The sequence below is a fragment of the Amphiprion ocellaris genome, chromosome 9 (assembly GCF_022539595.1).
Source record: "Amphiprion ocellaris isolate individual 3 ecotype Okinawa chromosome 9, ASM2253959v1, whole genome shotgun sequence".
NCBI lineage: Eukaryota > Metazoa > Chordata > Actinopteri > Pomacentridae > Amphiprion > Amphiprion ocellaris.
Window position 1 is genome coordinate 31,179,437 of NC_072774.1, and position 23,038 is coordinate 31,202,474.

General features: G+C 36.7%; 1 protein-coding gene and 1 long non-coding RNA gene across 2 annotated transcripts; one reads left to right on the forward strand and one right to left on the reverse strand.

The window, feature by feature from the left end:
- Positions 1-776: 776 nt before the first annotated feature.
- On the reverse strand, positions 777-14,588 carry LOC129349594 (uncharacterized). Its single transcript, XR_008602652.1, has 3 exons — positions 14,408-14,588; positions 3,790-3,932; positions 777-1,193 (listed from the first exon to the last, which is right to left on the reverse strand). It is a non-coding gene; the product is annotated as an uncharacterized LOC129349594 (long non-coding RNA).
- Positions 14,589-17,459: 2,871 nt separating this feature from the next.
- LOC111581359 (dendritic cell-specific transmembrane protein) lies at positions 17,460-21,071 on the forward strand. The gene is made up of 3 exons (XM_023289487.3): positions 17,460-18,646; positions 18,714-19,046; positions 19,137-21,071. Exons 1-3 carry the CDS (start codon positions 17,600-17,602, stop codon positions 19,194-19,196), a joined length of 1,440 nt encoding a protein of 479 aa, XP_023145255.1. The 5' UTR covers positions 17,460-17,599; the 3' UTR covers positions 19,197-21,071.
- The last annotated feature ends 1,967 nt before the right edge of the window (positions 21,072-23,038 follow it).

Below are 23,038 nucleotides of genomic sequence, written 5' to 3' on the forward strand. Positions count from 1 at the left end.
TCAGATAAGACTTGAGAACGAGCTTATTTTGAACAAACATCTCAGACTTTCTGAGCTTCAGCACCTCTAGCAAGATATTTTAACAACAAGCAACTCAAGAGATCCACAAGTTGGAGAGAGTTAGCTTTAGCTGAGCCAAAGAACATGTGGGACGCTAACCTAGCAAACATTTCAGACTTTTCTCAGTGAATTCTGAGAAATAATTTACTATTTAATGACAGAGCTACACATCTTAACTCAGTCTCATGAAAACAGACTCTAATTCAGTGTCATCCATCCATGTTAAAGTGCACTTACCCAAAATGTTTGTTGCATGAGCTCCAACAAAACCTGTCCAGGTAGAAGGCCACTTTGACAAACAGGAAGTGGAAGATTCCAAGCAGATTTATAGAAGGGGGAACCAGACTGTACTGGTCGAGTATAGAGGGGTGTTTTGTTGTTTTTTAAGGCTGATAATGACTATTAGTGAGACATTTGGAGTAGATATTCATTTGCAGTAAATGAAAGTATTTAAAATCTTGGAGTTAAACTTAGAAGAACACAAACTCTAACAGAAAACTTTGTTGATACGTTTTTGTTTTGTTTACAGATGTTAAGTTAAAGGAGTTTTATTCGTAATGTATAACCAATCAAATCACTCCAGAAGACAGAGCGACCACAGGTAGATAAAGGTTCAGAGCCAAAGTACCACCATTTTTAAACTGATTTATTACTGTAAATCAGTAAAAAATAAAATACTGATAATCAGTAAATCAGTCAGCCCACAATTACTATAATTCTACAATGTATGTCTCTTTCCTTTGACTTGTTATTTGTACAATATACGATGTATATGATGCCGTTTTTTCATAGCAAAGGCTATACTATGATGTTTTCTAAGAGACATACGATGCTACTCTGGTTGTTCTGGCTCTGGGCCGCTACACTCCTCCTCTGTTGTTTTCTGGATTGTACTCAGCTGCATGCCTTCGTCCACCCGGCCTCCGTTGACTCGTCCCGCCTCCCGTCTCTGGACCTGAAGCTGGATTGGAACAGACCAAAGTACAGTCCAATCACGATGCCAGCTGCCTCTCAAAAGGCTCCTTCATCTGGCAGGTGGCGGCACTTCTTCTGAGGGGAAGCTGAGCTGGTCCAGCAGAACTTTGGAGATGTGTTCCAGTGGTTGGTGGATGTGTGGGGAGATAGAGAGGGACCTTTGAATTGTTCAGAAAGGAAAACAGGGAACTCATTGGTAGTTTTAGTTTAGGGTGCTACTGCGGTGTGTTTTTGGGGTTTTAAGAGGTGAACAGGAAGAGGTTTTGTTTGTATTGATTATCTTTTACTTTGTTCCTGGTTGGAATGCCCATCAATGTCAACATGAAGTTCACTTTTAGTTCTGTTTATTTATTTTTATTTTACTAACACCCATTTGTTTTTAACCCCCTCACATGTTGTGTTGTTGTAAACTTCCTCTTTCAAATAAATACTCGTCTAACCCTCTGGAAACCAGCTTTTGGACTGTTTTTGTGTTGCTCCTCACCTACTTCAGACAGCCGGGTTTACTGTACAATGACGTTTAGTAGGCGACATGCTATAAAATAATATCAGGGAAAGAGTGGGAACCCTGACATGTTTTCTCCGTTAATCTGCAGAACGTTAGAACAACGTTTCACCATGCTGAATGCATCTTCTAAAAAGCTGCTCGTCTGTTCACTATTTTCATTATTTTATTGATCCATAATGTTTTATTTTCCTCTGCTCTGAATACACAGCCTGCAGTTCAATCCAAAATCTGCATTCATGCCACAACTCTCAGTCGTGGCTTTTCACTTGTTTTTGGTCCTGCAGAAGCTTCTTTATTTTTAACAGGAATGGTGTAAATTCTGAAATTCACTTCAGTCTGCATTAAATGAACTTTTTGTCAAAATTATTTGGTATCAGCTCTGTGGTTCTTCAGATTTTGGCAGGAATCAAACTGCACCAAGATACTTGATAATTGATTTGAATGTGTTGTTAATCTACGTAATCAATGATTAACTTCTTGTTTTTTTTATTACCATGTCTCCTTTCTGAAGGAGACATTGAGATGATTGCTGAAATATCATTCATCAGTTCAGATTTGGTTAACTGTCCGTGATTCACTCAGGAACTGTCGGAAATGTGACGATTCTGTTGCTGGTGATTTCATTAGTAATCTAAAATGTGACTCCTCCTCCCCTGTTTCGAGGAATATGATGTTAATCACTGGAAGAAGCGGACTCAGAGATGCCTTCGTCATACTGCAATCAGGTTCCAGAATCAGAATAAATCAATGTAATGATCACTTCTGAGGTTTTAGATCAGAGTGATCCAACGTTTATCCTGGTTTTAAGTTGTGCTGAAGTGATGGCGTTACTTTTTTAATTTATGCATAGCTCCTCTGGTCTTGACTTTTTATTTATCTGTTTTATTTATCTCCACAGTGGCTCGGTGGGTAGTGCTGTCGACCTGCAGATAGGAGAGCTCTGGTTTGAGTCCTGGTGTAACAGACCAGATTTACCCCCGGCCAAAGTAAACTCAGGTAAAAACTGGCCTGGACCACTTTATACCTGGTGACACAAAGATTAAGCATGTTAAACTCTTAATTGTTAAGTTATTTAGTTTTTGTTTTTGTTTTAGCCAATTACAATTTAAAAAGTTCAAATCAAAGGAAAAACTAAATTGAAAACTAAGAAAAACTTAAGCAAAACATCATGAAAGAACATCCACATTGGCTGGTGGTGCTTTCAACAACCGATTTCAGTTTAAAATATCTTTGTGTTGTCTTTGATTTGTGCTTACACCAAGACTGACTAGATCTGTGTGAAACAGACCAAATTAAACCTCCGGCCAAAGTCTACTATAGCTTTGCCCAGTTTATACCCCGGGGCTAAAATATCCCAGAATATACCCCTCCAGGCTAAAATACATCCCATGTAATATGAGATTACCTCAGTCGAACAAATTTTATTTTAATTTAAGCACAAATCAATGAAATTAAATCAAATATTTGATGCAAAATAGTGCTGCACAGTGACTAACACTGTCTCCTTACAGCTAGAAGATCCCCGGTTCACATCCCGGCCTTCCTGAGATCTTCCTGCATGGAGTCTCCATATTCTCCTGTACATGTGTGGGTTTCCTCCAGGTTCTCCAGCTTCCTCCCACAGTCCAGAAACACGCTGAGGTTAATTGGTGATTCTACATTGTCTGTAGGTGTGAATGTGAGTGTTTGTCTCTATGTGTAGCCCTGTGATAGACTGTTACCTGTCCAGGTGAACCTGTGATAGACTGTTACCTGTCCAGGTGAACCTGTGATAGACTGTTACCTGTCCAGGTGAACCATCACCCTCAGTCAGCTGGGATAATGAGGATCTATAGGTTTATAGATGATGGATGGATGTTTAGCTGTTGAGCAGACAGTCTTTGTGGGTTTTTTAAAGTTGTAAAGAAGCTGCAGAGACTCATGTTGGACGACATCTCTGCTCCCCAGTCTAGGATTTCAGATAAATTCAATCGTCTTTCTAGAAATATACACCGTCTCTACTGCTCAGACAGTTTTCCAGCCCCCTGCAGGCTTCAGTGTTTGCTGGATTTAACTTAACATACAGAAGTTAGCTTAGCATTTTACAAGTAATGGGTCAAATTACACGGTTCTGTCTGTGAAACTTCTGCAGTAATTTCAGTTTTTTTCAACCAATAAATAAAATGTGTAGGCAGGAAAAGAAACAAACCAAAAAAAGTATTTTTCTATTTATTTCCCCCTAAAAATCGAGCTTTCTAGTGTCTTACCTGAGCTGCAGGTTGGACAAACACACCAGATAAAACCAGAAGAGAAGAACCAATCAGACCGAGTGGCAGGTTAAATAGTTCTCAGGTGATCAGTCCAGGTGAGTCTGATGTCGTAATGATTTGGCTCCGCCCCCTCAGACATCCTGCAGGAAAAGACCAGAAAGAACTTCTATAGAAAACAATCAAATAAGAACAAAAGAATGTTGGAATCAAACAGACAGTCAGTCATCAGACTCTGAGAGTTTCACTGACAGAAACATCCTATCATGAGCTCACATCCTGAAAGATCTGGAAACCTCAGAAAAAAGGATCCAGGAAGAGTCAACGAGATCATGCTCTGAGTGAACGGCTGATTTTCTGACCAGTTTGCGTTTCGTTGTGGTCTTTTTACATCTTGTTATTATTTAATTTATTTGGCCATCTTGTGTCTCACTTTGTCTTTGCAGCTCTTTTTCTCTGATTGTTTTGTGTCTTTTTCTAGTTGTGTTGCTTTGTAGCTGTCTCTTTACTTTTATGATGTTTTTGTCATATTTTGAACAACATACTATGACATTTTTGTCAAATTTTGAACGACACACTAAACTATGATATTTTTGTCATGTTTTAGAGGACATACTAAACTATGACATTTTTTCCACATTTTGGACGACATACTAAACTGACGTTTTTGTCACATTTTGGACGACATACTAAACTGACGTTTTTGTCATATTTTGGACGACATACTAAACTATGACGTTTTTGTCATATTTTGGACATGATGAAATAATGTAAAGGAGGCCGTGAAAAGCACTCCAGAAAGGTTTTCTTTAAAAAAAAAAAAATCATCATGAATTTTGGCGCCAAAAAAATGCCTTACTATACTATGTCGAAAAAAAATGGTATTTTTCAAACATGTTGTAAAAACGTGCCATATGATGAAATAATGTAAAGGAGGCCGTGAAAAACACTCCAGAAAGGTTTTCTTTGAAAAAAAAATCATCATGAATTTTGGCGCAAAAAAAATGCCTTACTATACTATGTCGAAAAAAAATGGTATTTTTCAAACATGTTAAAAACGTGCCATATGATGAAATAATGTAAAGGAGGCCGTGAAAAACACTCCAGAAAGGTTTTCTTTGAAAAAAAAATCATCATGAATTTTGGCGCCAAAAAAATGCCTTACTATACTATGTCGAAAAAAAATGGCATTTTTCAAACATGTTGTAAAAACGTGCCATATGATGAAATAATGTAAAGGAGGCCGTGAAAAGCACTCCAGAAAGGTTTTCTTTAAAAAAAAAAAAATCATCATGAATTTTGGCGCCAAAAAAATGCCTTACTATACTATGTCGAAAAAAAATGGTATTTTTCAAACATGTAAAAATGTACCATATGATGAAATAATGTAAAGGAGGCCGTGAAAAGCACTCCGGAAAGGTTTTCTTTGAAAAAAAATCATCATGAATTTTGGCGAAAAACAAAATGCCTTACTATACTATGTCGAAAAAAAATGGTATTTTTCAAACATGTAAAAACGTACCATATGATGAAATAATGTAAAGGAGGCCGTGAAAAACACTCCAGAAAGGTTTTCTTTGAAAAAAAAATCATGATGAATTTTGGCGCCAAAAAAATGCCTTACTATACTATGTCGAAAAAAAATGGTATTTTTCAAACATGTTGTAAAAACGTGCCATATGATGAAATAATGTACAGGAGGCCGTGAAAAACACTCCAGAAAGGTTTTCTTTGAAAAAAAATCATCATGAATTTTGGCGCCAAAAAAATGCCTTACTATACTATGTCGAAAAACAATGCTATTTTTCAAACATGTAAAAACGTACCATATGATGAAATAATGTAAAGGAGGCCGTGAAAAACACTCCAGAAAGGTTTTCTTTGAAAAAAAAATCATCATGAATTTTGGCGCAAAAAAAAACGCCTTACTATACTATGTCGAAAAAAAATGGTATTTTTCAAACTTGTAAAAACGTACCATATGATGAAATAATGTAAAGGAGGCCGTGAAAAACACTCCAGAAAGGTTTTCTTTGAAAAAAAAATCATCATGAATTTTGGCGCAAAAAAAACGCCTTACTATACTATGTCGAAAAAAAATGGTATTTTTCAAACATGTTGTCAAAACGTGCCATATGATGAAATAATGTACAAGAGGCCGTGAAAAACACTCCAGAAAGGTTTTCTTTGAAAAAAAAAATCATCATGAATTTTGGCGCAAAAAAAACGCCTTACTATACCATGTCGAAAAAAAATGGTATTTTTCAAACATGTTGTCAAAACGTGCCATACGATGAAATAATGTAAAGGAGGCCGTGAAAAACACTCCGGAAAGGTTTTCTTTGAAAAAAAAAATCATCATGAATTTTGGCGCCAAAAAAATGCCTTACTATACTATGTCGAAAAAACATGGTATTTTTCAAACATGTTGTCAAAACGTGCCATATGATGAAATAATGTAAAGGAGGCCGTGAAAAACACTCCAGAAAGGTTTTCTTTGAAAAAAAATCATCATGAATTTTGGCGCAAAAAAAAACGCCTTACTATACTATGTCGAAAAAAAATGGTATTTTTCAAACATGTTGTCAAAACGTGCCATACGATGAAATAATGTACAGGAGGCCGTGAAAAACACTCCAGAAAGGTTTTCTTTGAAAAAAAAATCATCATGAATTTTGGCGCCAAAAAAACGCCTTACTATACTATGTCGAAAAAAAATGGTATTTTTCAAACATGTTGTCAAAACGTGCCATATGATGAAATAATGTAAAGGAGGCCGTGAAAAGCACTCCAGAAAGGTTTTCTTTAAAAAAAAAAATCATCATGAATTTTGGCGCCAAAAAAATGCCTTACTATACTATGTCGAAAAAACATGGTATTTTTCAAACATGTTGTAAAAACGTGCCATATGATTAAATAACGTACAGGAGGCCGTGAAAAACACTCCAGAAAGGTTTTCTTTGAAAAAAAATTCATCATGAATTTTGGCGCCAAAAAAAGGCCTTACTATACTATGTCGAAAAAAAATGGTATTTTTCAAACATGTAAAAACGTACCATATGATGAAATAATGTAAAGGAGGCCGTGAAAAACACTCCGGAAAGGTTTTCTTTGAAAAAAAAATCATCATGAATTTTGGCGCAAAAAAAACGCCTTACTATACTATGTCGAAAAAAAATGGTATTTTTCAAACATGTTGTCAAAACGTGCCATATGATGAAATAATGTAAAGGAGACCGTGAAAAGCACTCCAGAAAGGTTTTCTTTTAAAAAAAAATCATCATGAATTTTGGCGCCAAAAAAATGCCTTACTATACTATGTCGAAAAAAAATGGTATTTTTCAAACATGTAAAAACGTACCATATGATGAAATAATGTAAAGGAGGCCGTGAAAAACACTCCGGAAAGGTTTTCTTTGAAAAAAAAATCATCATGAATTTTGGCGCCAAAAAAACGCCTTACTATACTATGTCGAAAAAAAATGGTATTTTTCAAACATGTTGTCAAAACGTGCCATATGATGAAATAATGTAAAGGAGGCCGTGAAAAGCACTCCAGAAAGGTTTTCTTTAAAAAAAAAATCATCATGAATTTTGGCGCCAAAAAAACGCCTTACTATACTATGTCGAAAAAAAATTGTATTTTTCAAACATGTTGTCAAAACGTGCCATATGATGAAATAATGTAAAGGAGACCGTGAAAAGCACTCCAGAAAGGTTTTCTTTAAAAAAAAAATCATCATGAATTTTGGCGCCAAAAAAATGCCTTACTATACTATGTCGAAAAAACATGGTATTTTTCAAACATGTTGTAAAAACGTGCCATATGATTAAATAATGTAAAGGAGGCCGTGAAAAGCACTCCAGAAAGGTTTTCTTTAAAAAAAAAAATCATCATGAATTTTGGCGCCAAAAAAATGCCTTACTATACTATGCCGAAAAAACATGGTATTTTTCAAACATGTTGTAAAAACGTACCATATGATGAAATAATGTAAAGGAGGCCGTGAAAAACACTCCAGAAAGGTTTTCTTTGAAAAAAAAAATCATCATGAATTTTGGCGCCAAAAAAACGCCTTACTATACTATGTCGAAAAAAATGGTATTTTTCAAACATGTAAAAACGTACCATATGATGAAATAATGTAAAGGAGGCCATGAAAAACACTCCGGAAAGGTTTTCTTTGAAAAAAAAATCATCATGAATTTTGGCGCAAAAAAAAACGCCTTACTATACTATGTCGAAAAAAAATGGTATTTTTCAAACATGTTGTCAAAACGTGCCATATGATGAAATAATGTAAAGGAGGCCGTGAAAAGCACTCCAGAAAGGTTTTCTTTAAAAAAAAAAATCATCATGAATTTTGGCGCCAAAAAAACGCCTTACTATACTATGTCGAAAAAAAATGGTATTTTTCAAACATGTTGTCAAAACGTGCCATATGATGAAATAATGTAAAGGAGGCCGTGAAAAGCACTCCAGAAAGGTTTTCTTTAAAAAAAAAATCATCATGAATTTTGGCGCCAAAAAAAATGCCTTACTATACTATGTCGAAAAAACATGGTATTTTTCAAACATGTTGTAAAAACGTGCCATATGATTAAATAATGTACAGGAGGCCGTGAAAAACACTCCAGAAAGGTTTTCTTTGAAAAAAAAAAATCATCATGAATTTTGGCGCCAAAAAAACGCCTTACTATACTATGTCGAAAAAAAATGGTATTTTTCAAACATGTAAAAACGTACCATATGATGAAATAATGTAAAGGAGGCCGTGAAAAACACTCCAGAAAGGTTTTCTTTGAAAAAAAAATCATCATGAATTTTGGCGCCAAAAAAATGCCTTACTATACTATGTCGAAGAAAAATGGTATTTTTCAAACATGTAAAAACGTACCATATGATGAAATAATGTAAAGGAGGCCGTGAAAAGCACTCCAGAAAGGTTTTCTTTGAAAAAAAAAATCATCATGAATTTTGGCGCCAAAAAAATGCCTTACTATACTATGCCGAAAAAACATGGTATTTTTCAAACATGTTGTAAAAACGTGCCATATGATGAAATAATGTACAGGAGGCCGTGAAAAACACTCCAGAAAGGTTTTCTTTGAAAAAAAAAATCATCATGAATTTTGGCGCCAAAAAAACGCCTTACTATACTATGTCGAAAAAAAATGGTATTTTTCAAACATGTAAAAACGTACCATATGATGAAATAATGTAAAGGAGGCCGTGAAAAACACTCCAGAAAGGTTTTCTTTGAAAAAAAAATCATCATGAATTTTGGCGCCAAAAAAATGCCTTACTATACTATGTCGAAGAAAAATGGTATTTTTCAAACATGTAAAAACGTACCATATGATGAAATAATGTAAAGGAGGCCGTGAAAAGCACTCCAGAAAGGTTTTCTTTGAAAAAAAAAATCATCATGAATTTTGGCGCCAAAAAAACGCCTTACTATACTATGTCGAAAAAAAATGGTATTTTTCAAACATGTAAAAACGTACCATATGATGAAATAATGTAAAGGAGGCCGTGAAAAACACTCCAGAAAGGTTTTCTTTGAAAAAAAAATCATCATGAATTTTGGCGCCAAAAAAACGCCTTACTAGACTATGTCGAAAAAAAATGGTATTTTTCAAACATGTTGTCAAAATGTGCCATATGATGAAATAATGTACAGGAGGCCGTGAAAAACACTCCAGAAAGGTTTTCTTTGAAAAAAAAATCACCATGAATTTTGGCGCAAAAAACACGCCTTACTATACTATGTCGAAAAAAAATGGTATTTTTCAAACATGTAAAAACGTACCATATGATGAAATAATGTAAAGGAGGCCGTGAAAAACACTCCAGAAAGGTTTTCTTTGAAAAAAAAAATCATCATGAATTTTGGCGCCAAAAAAACGCCTTACTATACTATGTCGAAAAAAATGGTATTTTTCAAACATGTTGTCAAAACGTGCCATATGATGAAATAATGTAAAGGAGGCCGTGAAAAACACTCCGGAAAGGTTTTCTTTGAAAAAAAATTCATCATGAATTTTGGCGCCAAAAAAACGCCTTACTATACCATGTCCAAAAAAAATGGTGTTTTTCAAACATGTTGTCAAAACGTGCCATATGATGAAATAATGTAAAGGAGGCCGTGAAAAACACTCCAGAAAGGTTTTCTTTGAAAAAAAAATCATCATGAATTTTGGCGCAAAAAACACGCCTTACTATACTATGTCGAAAAAAAATGGTATTTTTCAAACATGTAAAAACGTACCATATGATGAAATAATGTAAAGGAGGCCGTGAAAAACACTCCAGAAAGGTTTTCTTTGAAAAAAAAAATCATCATGAATTTTGGCGCAAAAAAACGCCACAGTCTACTATGTCGAAAAAAAAAATGCAATTTTTCAACATGTAAAAATGTGCCTGTTACGTACCCGTCTAGGGGGAAGGTGCTTAGCATAATGTTTGTTTTAAAAAAAAAAAAAAAAAAAAAAATATATATATATATATATATATATATATATATATAAAAATAGGGTGGAATATTTTCCCAGTCCCCCAAAAAAATGAACAGTTTCATTGAAAAATTACAAAAGGTTTATTTCCAATCTTCGACAAATCAAAGAGGCCACCACATGGGCTATTCATTCACGCAAAAAAATAAATAAATAAATAATTGGATACAAACTAAAGAGGCATTGTAGCACTCAAACAAAAGATCCTATCCAACAAAACCACAACTTCTACAAAAATAAACATTAGTCTAACAAACAAAAAACCACACTATCTTAATCTAACCAAAAGACACGGGTATCAAGGCAAAAGTTTGGAGTCTGGGAAAAAACAAAGGGTGCTGCTGTCAGAGAGGGTCCCTCATCACTGCCGGCCGCCAAGATTTAAAATGGTTTACGGCCAATCAGCGCTGGGTCCGCCTTGCCACCAATCACAGCTCCTGCACACAAAGATCTACAAAGACAGAACACCCAATACCAACATACAGGACGAAACAGACCACAAGGACGAAACAAAGATCTACAGACAAACACAGAACACCCACTCCCAGACAACAAAACAATTGAAAACTACAAACACAACATTACCAAAATACGGCCACAGCCGGAACAGTGCCATATGATGAAATAATGTAAAGGAGGCCGTCAAAACGCTATGGTAAGGTTTTCTTTGAAAAAAAAAATCATCATGAATTTTGGCATAAAAAAACGCCATAGTATACTATGTCAAAAAAAAAAGTCATTTTTCAACATGTTGTAAAAACGTGCCATATGATGAAATAATGTAAAGGAGGCCGTGAAAAACACTCCAGAAAGGTTTTCTTTGAAAAAAAAAATGAATTTTGGTGCAAAAAAAACGCCATAGTATACTGTCGAAAAATGTCATTTTTCAACATGTTGTAAAAACGTGCCATATGATGAAATAATGTAAAGGAGGCCGTGAAAAACACTCCAGAAAGGTTTTCTTTGAAAAAAAAATCACGTGAATTTTGGCGCAAAAAAAACCGCCATAGTATACTATACTCGTCCAAAATGGGGTAAAAACATCATAGTTTAGTATTTCGTCCAAAATATGACTAAAACGTCATAGTTTAGTATGTCGTCCAAAATGGCACAAAAACGTCACAGTTTAGTATATCATCCAAAATATCACAAAAACGTCATAGTTTAGTAGGTCGTCCAAAATGGGGTAAAAACATCATAGTTTAGTATGTCGTCCAAAATATGACAACGTCATAGTTTAGTATGTCGTCCAAAATGCCACTAAAACGTCATAGTTTAGTATGTCGTCCAAAATGTCACTAAAACGTCATAGTTTAGTATGTTGTCCAAAATGGCACTAAAATGTCATACTTTAGTATGTCTTCCAAAATGTCACTAAAACGTCATAGTTTAGTATGCCATCCAAAATGTCACTAAAACGTCATAGTTTAGTCTGTCGTCCAAAATGGGGTAAAAACATCAGTTTAGTATGTCGTCCAAAATATGACAAAAACGTCATAGTTTAGTATGTCGTTAGTATGCTATACTATGACGTTTTTAGAGTGACATGCTATACTATGATGTTTTTTGAGTGACATGCTATACTATGACGTTTTTTGGACCAAAGGCTATGCTATGACGTTTTCTGAGCGACATGCTATACTATGATGTTTTTTGGACCAAAGGCTATACTATGACGTTTTCTGAGTGACATGCTATACTATGACGTTTTCTGAGTGACATGCTATACTATGACGTTTTTTGAGTGATATGCTATGCTATGACGTTTTCTGAGCGACATGCTATACTATGATGTTTTTTGGACCAAAGGCTATACTATGACGTTTTCTGAGTGACATGCTATACTATGACGTTTTCTGAGCGACATGCTATACTATGATGTTTTTTGAGTGACATGCTAAACTATGACATTTTTTGGGCAACATGTTATACTGACATTTTTTGGACGACATGCTATATGATGACGTTTTTAGACCAAAGCCTAAACTCTGATGATTTTTGAGCGACATGCTATACTATGACATTTTTTGGTTTGGTATTTTAATTTTAAGGAATTTTTATTAGTAATAAAATACAATAACCTCACTCTTATACATTGTAGTGTCACCAAAATCACTGGAGCCATCAATTGGCTTCTGCTGGTCATACTACAACACTTGGGTTGATATAAAAACATTTTTTTCATAATTTTAATGAATTTTATTATTTTATTATTATTTTTATTACTAATACAATTCAATAACTTCACTCTTATGTACTGTAGTGTCATCAAAATCACTGGAGCCATCAGTTGGCTCCTGATTGTCATACTGCAACCCTTGGTTTGATATTAAAAAAAAAAATCTGAATTTTAAGGAATTTTTGTTGTAAATAAAATTCAATCCCTTTACTCTTAGACACTGCAGAAAAAATAAACTCCATCCAACCATCAAAAGGTCCCACTGATCATACCTTCAGGTTTTTTCTTCCAAGTATTGTCCGTACAGTCCTTAACTTGGAAAATATTATTAGCTGTTTAACATCATGGTTTAAATGAATCAGTTAACGCTGCAGCCTTGTAAGAAGGCATCTTACTGTCTTTCTTCCCAATCGTCAGTACTTGAGGAGACAGTCTAAACAGTTTAGTTTGGTATATTGGTGTTATCTGATCCTCTCTTTGGTGAGGATTCCAAGTTCCATTACTATTCAGTATCATGTATTTGGACAAACAGGTGCACTGTGGATCTAAAAATATAGCACCACATACATCAAGAGAAGAGCCATCAAAGCTAATTTACTCATAATCCTTAAACTTCACACACAAGCATGCACACTAAATAGTGTGCACAACTTCACATGGCAATAAACAACCCAAATAAAATAAAATTCAGTTACTTTTGGTTATTAATGTTCCACAATCTACCAAAAAAATGGATGAGCACTTTTATCTGTTATAACAAAAAATATCTGATATAAATAACAACAATTTCAATACTAATAAAAAAAAATCCTTAAAATCATGAAAAATAGTTAAATATCAAACCAAGAGTTGTAGTATGAGCAACAGGAGGCAACTGATAGTTAGACAGAGTGTAATATTTATGCAGTACATAACAGTGAAGTTATTGAATTTTATTACTAATAAAATAATAAGAAAATAAGAAAAAAATCCTTAAAATTCAGATTTTTAATTTATTACCAAACCAAGAGTTGTAGTGTGATCAACAGGAGCCAAATGATGGCTCCAGTGATTTTTGTTGACACTACAGTACATAAGAGTGAAGTTATTGAATTTTATGACTAATACAATAATAATAAAATAATAAAAAAATCCTTAAAATTCAGATTTTTTAAATTTAGTGTCAAACCAAGAGTTGTAGTATGACAATCAGGAGCCAACTGATGGCTCCAATAATTTTGGTGACACTACAGTATATAAGAGTGAAGTTATTGAGTTTTATTATTAATAAAACAAGACTAAAACAATGAAAATTCCTTAAAATTCAGATTTTGTATTTAGTATCAAACCAAGAGTTGTAGTCTGACCAGCAGGAGACAATTGAAGGCTCCAGTGATTTTGGTGATACTACAGTAAACAAGAGTGAAGTTATTGAATTTTATGATTAATAAAATAATAATAAAATAATAAAAAAATCCTTAAAATTCAGATTTTGTATTTAGTGTCAAGCCAAGAGTTGTAGTATGACCAGCAGGAGACAAATGATGGCTCCAATAATTTTGGTGACACTACAGTGTATAAAAGTTAAGTAATTGAATATTTGTTTAGTGTCTCTTCGCTGTTTGCAGATGGTCCCTGTTCACTCGTTGCACAGCCAGCTGCTCATAGACATCAATGTTATTTCTGCAGCTTGAAAGACAGCGACTTTTGATAAAACTGGCCTTGTAGCACATTGTCTTGCTTACAACGATGGGAAAGAGGCATTGTTTATGATTTTACAACGTATATCTCATGAGTTATTGATGCCGAAAGCCCGAATCTGTGAATATCTTGCCAATTTTACCTAACTTACATATTTTAATACCTAATAGCGATAAACTGCAGCCATTACAGGGTCGTTCACAGGACTAATATACGATAGCTAGCGAACTAGCATTAGCTTACCCTCATATGTTGTCTAGTTCATATCCTCTTGTCTTCGGCTTGATACTGCTGCTCGCCTCCCAAACTCTCCTGTGTGTCTCCTCAGTGTTTCCACTCGCCGCTCTCAGCTTTCTCCGACTCTTCTATTACTTTGAATCTGACAGAAAGCCACAGACCGACCAGCAGGTGAACCATCGCCTCCGTGTCCATTGTTGTGTTGCATTTGTGTCGCACACAAATGACGGTAAAGGACCTTCGGTCCGCCGTGCTATGACGACTCCACCCACGATGAGGTGGTACTCAATGTGATGGAAAAACAAGTAAACCGAGACGAGCCGAGTCCAGTACAGTAGTGGCGAGCCGTGCCGCGCCGAGTAGGTGCTAAAGGAAACGCTAAAGGAAACTTTGTCTTGCACCGCGCTGTATCAACATTTGGGGTAGAGGACCGAGTCTTTAGCGGTTGCCAATAAAGTTTGTTTAATCCAAACCAACGTAGAGGTGAATAGCGCCACCCAGTGTATCGGAATGTTCACAAGCTCTGCATCAATCCATTACCTGGAATCGATTTGCCTTGACTCGATGTGCAGGGTAACCAATCAGGTGTTAGGATCCGCCCACCGACTTTTGACGGGCGACGTTGACAGATAAAATAAATTCATGATCCACTGCAACACAAGGACCATGAAATAATTAATTAGTGAAATAAAAATGTTTTTTTTTTTACCTAAAATTTTATTTTAATGAATTAATGACATATTTAATAACACATTTATGTATTTAATTCCAATTTTAATTAATTAATGACATATTTAATTCCAATTTTAATTAATTAATGACATATTTATTTATTTAATTTTGGCACTTTTAGTCCTCCATGTATTTCAAGTTTTAAAAAAAAGTTTGTAGGATGTGTCATGTTGATTTCTCTACCCTTAGGAAAAGTAAATTTGCTTGTTTTGCAAACGGCTGCAAAAATTAGATTTAAATATCTACTGAACTAAATAGCTGTTATAAGTGGAAGTCACTGTTTTGCTTAATAATTTTAGTTTCCTGGGGGGTTTTTTTTGTTAGTTTTTTTTTTTTTTTTGATGAATGTTTAAGGAATCTTTGCCTACCACACCTAATATACTCTTTCTTTGTCATTTCATTGTAGGTGCTTCCTTGATATCAACCCTGAGAGGGGAACAAAGGCCAGCCAGGAGAAGGTGATGTCCAAGAGGTCGGGGAAGCTGCTCCAGAAAAAGGCATCTACTGTAAATCCCCATGTAGTCACCCTTATAAAAAGACTCATGGACTCTGAGTGGGTCTTCATGTAAACCCACAGCACCTCTCCACACAGGACCTCACTTTGACAAATAGATTTGCTATTTTGTTCACATTAAAGCAAATACCCCAGTGGTTAACTTAGAAGAGATGCAATTATTACTCTAACTCGGCGGAGTTATATGACAATAGGCGCACGATTGACCATCTGATTGTCTGTTTTTCAGTCTGTGCACAACATTACTCAAAAAAGGACGCACAGACTTTGATGAAATTTTCAGGGAAGGTCAGAAATGACACAAGGACCAAGTGATTAAATTTGTGCAGTGATGCAGCTTATAGTCTGGATCCATGGATTTGTTAAAGATTTCTGTATCATTGCCAGATAGCGGCATGGCGTCACTGTAACCATGACAACAAGTGAACACTACGTCAGCTGCCTGCTGATGATCACATGATTGTGATCCTACTACAAATCCACCATTGCGGACTTATCAGGACTTATCCATCGGAAATGATCAAAGGAACAACTGATTAAATTGTGGGGGTGTTTCTGAATCCCATCAATTCCCGCCGTCCGCTACATATTTAGGTCATGCAATTTGGTATCCGTACATAATGTACACATGCATAACACACACCTGTGCTCAGCGCAAGGTCCATCCATCCATCCATTATCTATACACCGCTTAATCCTCACTAGGGTCATGGGGGGGGCTGGAGTCTATCCCAGCTGACTCAGGTGAAGGCAGGGGACACCCTAGACAGGTCACCAGTCTGTCGCAGGGCTACATACAGAGACAAACAATCACATTCACACCTACGGGCAATTTAGAATGATCAATTAACCTCAGCATAGTTTTGGACTGTGGGAGGAAGCCGGAGTACCCGGAGAAAACCCACGCATGCACAGGGAGAACATGCAAACTCCATGCAGAAAGATCCCGGGAAAGCCGGGACGCGAACCAGGGATCTTCTCGCTGCAAGGCGAAAGTGCTAACCACTACGCCACTGTGCAGCCCAGTGCAAGGTCATTTTTTATTAAAGATTTCATCCATTAGAAATATTGCAAGGACTGAGCAGTCTTGGCAGAGTACTGCGCTCTCTGAGTGACTTTTCTTGTTGGAAGGTGTTACAATTTTAAATCATTTGACATGTAATTGGTGTTGCACTACTATTGTTCTATAATGTATGCTGCTTTTGATAAAAGCATTTGTCAAATGAACAAATGGAAACCAGTCTATCAATATTCCCACCTCATTTCATGACATTGTCAAGAACTTTCATTTAAAGTCAAATGTGAGTCTCATGGTGACCCCCAGGGATCACAGGGCTTGACAATTCAGTCTCTGGGGACCATGAGTGTAAAAAGTGTTGTGCCAATCCATCCAACTTGTACTCAGATATTTCAGGAGATAAATCCTACCCTAGTGGTTTTTGTGTTTGTCTGTTAGTCTCTACGTTCCTCTACTCCTTTTAGAAGCTACTTTAGAGCTTTGATCGGGTTTGCTGCAGTCTGAATGCCTTAGTGAATACACAAAATAATCAGGACTTAGTGTATTCATGCACTGGTGGCTTCCAGCCTTGCAATCCCAAAAACAGGCTGAATTTTTACACCAACCACACATTTGATTCACACAGTCAGTCTTGTATTAACCTCTGTTTGCTTCTGCTTTTGGTTGAAAAATAGGGATGACTGAGGAATGACTAATGACAGGCTTGAGGGAACAGAGGACTTCCTGTTTGTGTTGTACTTAAAGAGGCTGCAGACCACATGCGTTAGAACAGGTCTCAAGACATACGTCGGGTTAGTACTTTACCATTTCCTAAAATTATGTTTTGAGGAATTTTTTTTAAATTACATGCACTTTTTACCTGTCCTTTTTCTCTACTTTGGCTTTTGCTTTCTTGTGTCAAGTTTTTCCCGTCGAATCTGCTTTCTAATCCAGGATGCTACTCATGTGGATTACAGTTAAACAAATCCTTCAGGATGTTGGTTTTCTTGCTGTGGATGTTTTCACCACTGGTAAAAGGGATGGTTTAGGAAGAACTGTTGTCCTTCTTTTCACCTGTAGCTTCTTTAGCCTCCTGCTAAGCTCCCTGCTGCTCCTGTACCTCCTCTTCACCCTGGACTATGACCTTGCAGTGGCTGGAGGGATTGCTGGCTGCTTTGGGACAATACTGACTGTTGCCCTCTTCCTGTCCAAGAGAATAAGGTGTTTGGGGACTCTGTTTGTCATATCAGTTTTCATGAAGAAGAGTCGGAACCTGCTTCTGACTGCTGGGACGAGTATAGTGGTTCTTAAGAATATCCGCAACACTCTAGAAAACCTCACCCGCCTGGTCGGGAGTATGATTTGCAACCTGCAGGCAAAGAAAGCAGCTATCACTGCTCCATTCAGTAACTATGTCAAGATGCTGAAGTGGATCGGAAACATGCTCAAAGGGGTCACAGACTTGGGAGTGGTGAACCTCGACTCCCACCTTAAGGTTTCGCCCAGACTGGAATCGGAAAAATTCAGCTGGAAAATTGCCGATGCAGAGCAGAAGCTCAACGAGACTGTAAAATATGCAAAAGCCCTGATGAATACAGTCTCCTCTGTGGCCGACAGGATGTTTCCTGCCATCAGCTTCCTGGTGCTCTTGCTGTTTATAGCCCTGCACGTAAAAAAATACTGCAATGACATGAGATACAAAAACAGTTTCATCAGCTGCAAATTTGTTCGTTTTGATGAGAAGCAGAAGGCAGAAGGGAAGCCCCATGTCCTCCCCCTCACACCGGAGGAGGAGAAGCTGTACACCTCCATCCACTCCACCCGTCCCACCAGCAGAGAGGGGAAAGCGATGCTGAAATTTGGAATCCCAGTTGTGTCCCATTTTGTAGCTTGGGTCGTATTTATAACCGTGGATGCCTTGTTGTACTGTTTTGTTGGCATCGTAACAACAAAGTTATCAGAACTGGAACCGTTCCATGTCCCCTTGTTAATGAGCATCAAAGTAAGTACTCTCTATTTATTTTACATTTTTAAGGCATTTTCTTCCACTCATTCATTCATATTTTCAGGGGATCGCAACTTTAATTGGTATACAATTTGGTGAGGAAAACCACCAAGAAGACTTTTCCTACTCGGTGACCCTGTTTGAGAAGAAGTGCCTCCCCAAACCCGAGCTCCTGCTGTATAACTCTGTATTTCCACTGACTGCCATCCTGCTCACTCTGCTCATCATGGCTCTGATGGCCGCCAAAGTCTCTCACCTCCGGCTGATGGTCTGTGAGCGATTCTTCACCACCGCTGCAGAGGCGAGAGTGGAGTACCTGCACGGGAAAATCCTGAGGAAGAGGTTAAAACTGAAGAAGGAGAAAAACACCGGCAGCTTCATGACGCTTCTTGTTAAGGTTTGTATTATAAGATATCACTAGAGAACAATGATGGTAATACGTGTATATAGACGCTAATGCAGAGTTCTTCTGTTCTTCTCCCATCAGCCACATTTCTGGTGCCCGCTGCTCTTTCAACCCAAAGGGAATCAACAAATTACCGTGTGAGGAAAATATTCTTTGTTAGCAACACAACACCAGGATTCTAGGGTTGACAATGTCGGTGTTTTGGTAAGTTGGTTCACCAGACAGGCCTAGACTGACGAACAGCTATAAGATAGAGTTGATTAAGCTATACACAAGCATTCATGGTTCTCAGAGGACGAAAGTACCTTAAATAATATGGATTACTTTGACGTGTGGTCCACATATTTATGGTGCCTAGACGATGACTGATTTTTGTAATCATCTGACTCTTTATATATATTTGAAGTTATCTAGTGCAATAGATTGAATTGTTTGCTCATATTATTAGTTTTACATTGAACTTGCAGTGTCTCCCCCTTCTGGCAGTGAGAGGAATTACAGAAACACTGTCAACTTGTGTTTCTGATGTATGGTTCTCCATCAATCGCTTTCTTTTTCTGATTATATTTTTTTCCTCTGAGCGGCAAACTTCTTTTTTTGTTGATCATCAGAAACTTCTCGGATTTTTTCACAGTTTATTTGGGATAGGCTCCATAGCCTGCTCTGTGTCTGTCGCTCTGTCATCCTTCCTCATGTCTGAAGTAATGATGCTAATCACATCTCTTCCATTGCCAGAGCTGGGGCATCATCACACACTCCAGATTTCAAACTCTGGTATACGGTAAAAAAAAATTGCTACCTGGCACCAATAGGCTTAATCAGCATTGTGTGAACTCATTTGGCGATGGCTTCAATGTATCAGTCATTTGTATGTTAAACTGCAACACTCCAGCTTGAAGGTGATTTAGGAGCTCATGTGTTGCCACAGTTTGATCAACTCTAATGAATCACAGTTGGAATTAAACACACATACTTCGTTCGTTTCATTCGTTTCTTGTGTTGAAAATGGGTCATATCATTATAACCTACACATAATAAAATACCAAGAAACAAAGGGCCTCTGCTGTGGTTCCTATAGTATTCTTAAGCAAACTACTGATGCATACCTTATCTTTAGCCATTATTGCATTCTTTCAGACACAACAGACACTCTTTATGCCAGAGTGACGCTAAAACAGAACTGAAATATCTCTGCATCTCCCAACTAGACAAACATTCATGGTTCCCAGAAGAAATAGAACTCCATTACTGTTTATTAAAATGTACATTTACCTTTTTATTTTCTTGCACATTTTACATTTTATGGTTATGCTTTTCTATTTATGTTTACATTTTTAGGACATATTTCTGGAAACACTACCGTTCAAAGTGTGGGGTCACCCAGACAATTTCATGTTTACATGAAAACTCACACTTTTATCCATGTGCTAACATAACTGCACAAGGGTTTTCTAATCATCAATGAGCCTTTCAACACCATTAGCTAACACAATGTAGCATTAGAACACAGGAGTGATGGTTGCTGGAAATGTTCCTCTGTACCTCTATGGAGATATTCCATTAAAAATCAGCTGTTTCCAGCTACAACAGTTATTTACATTAACAATGTCTACACTGGATTTATCATTCATTTAATGTTGTCTTCATTGAAAAAACTGCTTTTCTTTCAAAAATAAGGACGTTTCTAAGGGACCCCAAACTTTTGAATGGTAGTGTATGTTAATCTTATATATTTTTTGTACTGCTTACATTTCTAAAACCTATCTGGTAATGCTCTGACTTTGATAGTGCTTCAGACGGAAACATGTTGATTTGGGAAAGACATTAATATTATTTGGAATTAAATAGATGAAATAATTAAAAGTAATAAATGGGAGTATATCAGCATGCCACCTAGAAACAGTACATAATATACTTTATCAGCAACGTTTGTTAGCAGGCTGATGAAAACGGAGGTGAGTCTTTTTTTCCTGCTGCATATTGTTTCATAGGCTTTGAATATTCTAATAATAAACACATGCTCACACACTGTGCCTCAGTGGTTCATTATTATTCAGATATACTTCATTAAGTTTTATCACATTACATAATAGGCCAGTACCCCATTTGACATTAATGGTAACCAAGGAGAATGCCTTGTGAAAGGAACACTTACACATTGATAACAGCCAACCAATTACACACCATTAGTCAAGGAGTTATAATTCGATTCAGTTTAGCTTCAACACTCAGCAACTAGAATTGTGATTTTACTTACATCATGTCCGTTATATAACAAAGCAGATGACAATATTCTTTGATGAATCCACTCCAAACTGTGAGTGCTGACATACATTTATAGCTATTGATTTCTGATGTTAGCTGGGAATAATGTTAATAATAGACACTTTACTGTGTCTGTCTTACATAATAGATCATTGCACAGCATCCACCAATCTCAGATACAGCGGCAGGCCTCTCCATGTTACCTCCCTGTGTAAGGCAGAGCGTACAACAGCGATGTTTGCTTACATAATGTAAGACAGATGTCCCTACCATGTGCAATGAGGAGAACTGTCCTCTCCCCACCTAAACGCTGTCACTGTTCATTAACACCACGCAGGTGTTGCTGTCTTCACCTAGAAAGCAGGGAGAAGTCTAATGACCTATAATAAGGACTCTGACAGGTGATGTGCACTGATGGCTGATTAGTTAAAGGTCAAAAACTGATTTGTACAAGCTGAACCTTGGTGCCACTTTTTAATTAGGATAAGTAAATAATGAAATCATTCACTGGTGCCTTATTGTCAGTTATGTAAAGTCATGAAAAGTTTAAACTCCTGCTTGATGTAATAATAGTAAAATATATGTGTGGGGTGGGGATGGGGGAGGTAATTTATCAGTGGATTATTAAATTGTATGACTTTAGACTTTGATGTCTTATAAGCTGTAACTATTCATTAATGTACTGCAAATATTTAGAATTGCATTATTACCACATTAAATTGATCAGATCATTAATCTAGCAGTGCAACCTGATTTACAGCTGGTTAGAATTACAGTATAAAAACACTTTTACTAAAGCTTAGAAGGTCCACTTTCAGTTTCCCCACATCAATTTTCTACCAATTTCCAGTCCATTTTTTCTCTTCAGATTTTTCATTTTTAAAATTATTTTATGTTAGGTTTTAATTAAATTGGTGACAGAGGAAAATATTTCATTTTCAAATTAAACCTAAAATGAATACCTTATATGAGTTTGTCTTATGTAGATGTGAAACCTCCCAGTTAGCAGCAGAATAAAAGAATCACAGTCAGTAGTTGAATGTTATATATCTGCATTGTAACTTGTTTTATTATGTGCTCTTAGATGTCAGCAGTTTCTACCATTCCATTGTTGTTATGCACTTAGTTTCTAAGGGTGATTGTAGTGACATAATGAGTGATGCATGCTTGATTAGTTACACATGTAGTGTACATGGAATCTATTCTTTAACAGACAGTGATGTTTTCCGTTTTAGATGAACACTTATTTTCCGCTGAAATGGTTTAACGTCAGTGACATGAGAAGAATTATTCAATTTTTTAGCCATTCCTTTAATTTTAAAGTAAAACCATTCGTTTCATCTGATGGTCAGTTTAAACACACTGTGTAAGGCCCATTTCACCATTTTTAGATTCATTCGGGTTGGACTGTACAGTCCCATACGCAGCCGTTCTCCCCACCATCCGGCACACTGTCAGAGACAAGAGGAAGGAAGTGGGCTAGCTCAAGGATGAGTAGGCCTTCTGTGACTCACACGCTGGCACTGACCCGTGTAGCAACCTGATAAGCTCACACTATGTCTCAACTGGCCCTGTGGCATAATACCACGGCAGCATGCCAGCCCAATAGGAAGCTGCCACATGATGCTCAGCGACAGCCGCGGACCTTTTTATCGTACATACAGCCCATACATGGGCATGGATGGAGATCCTGCTGAATATGCAAACACACAGTCAGT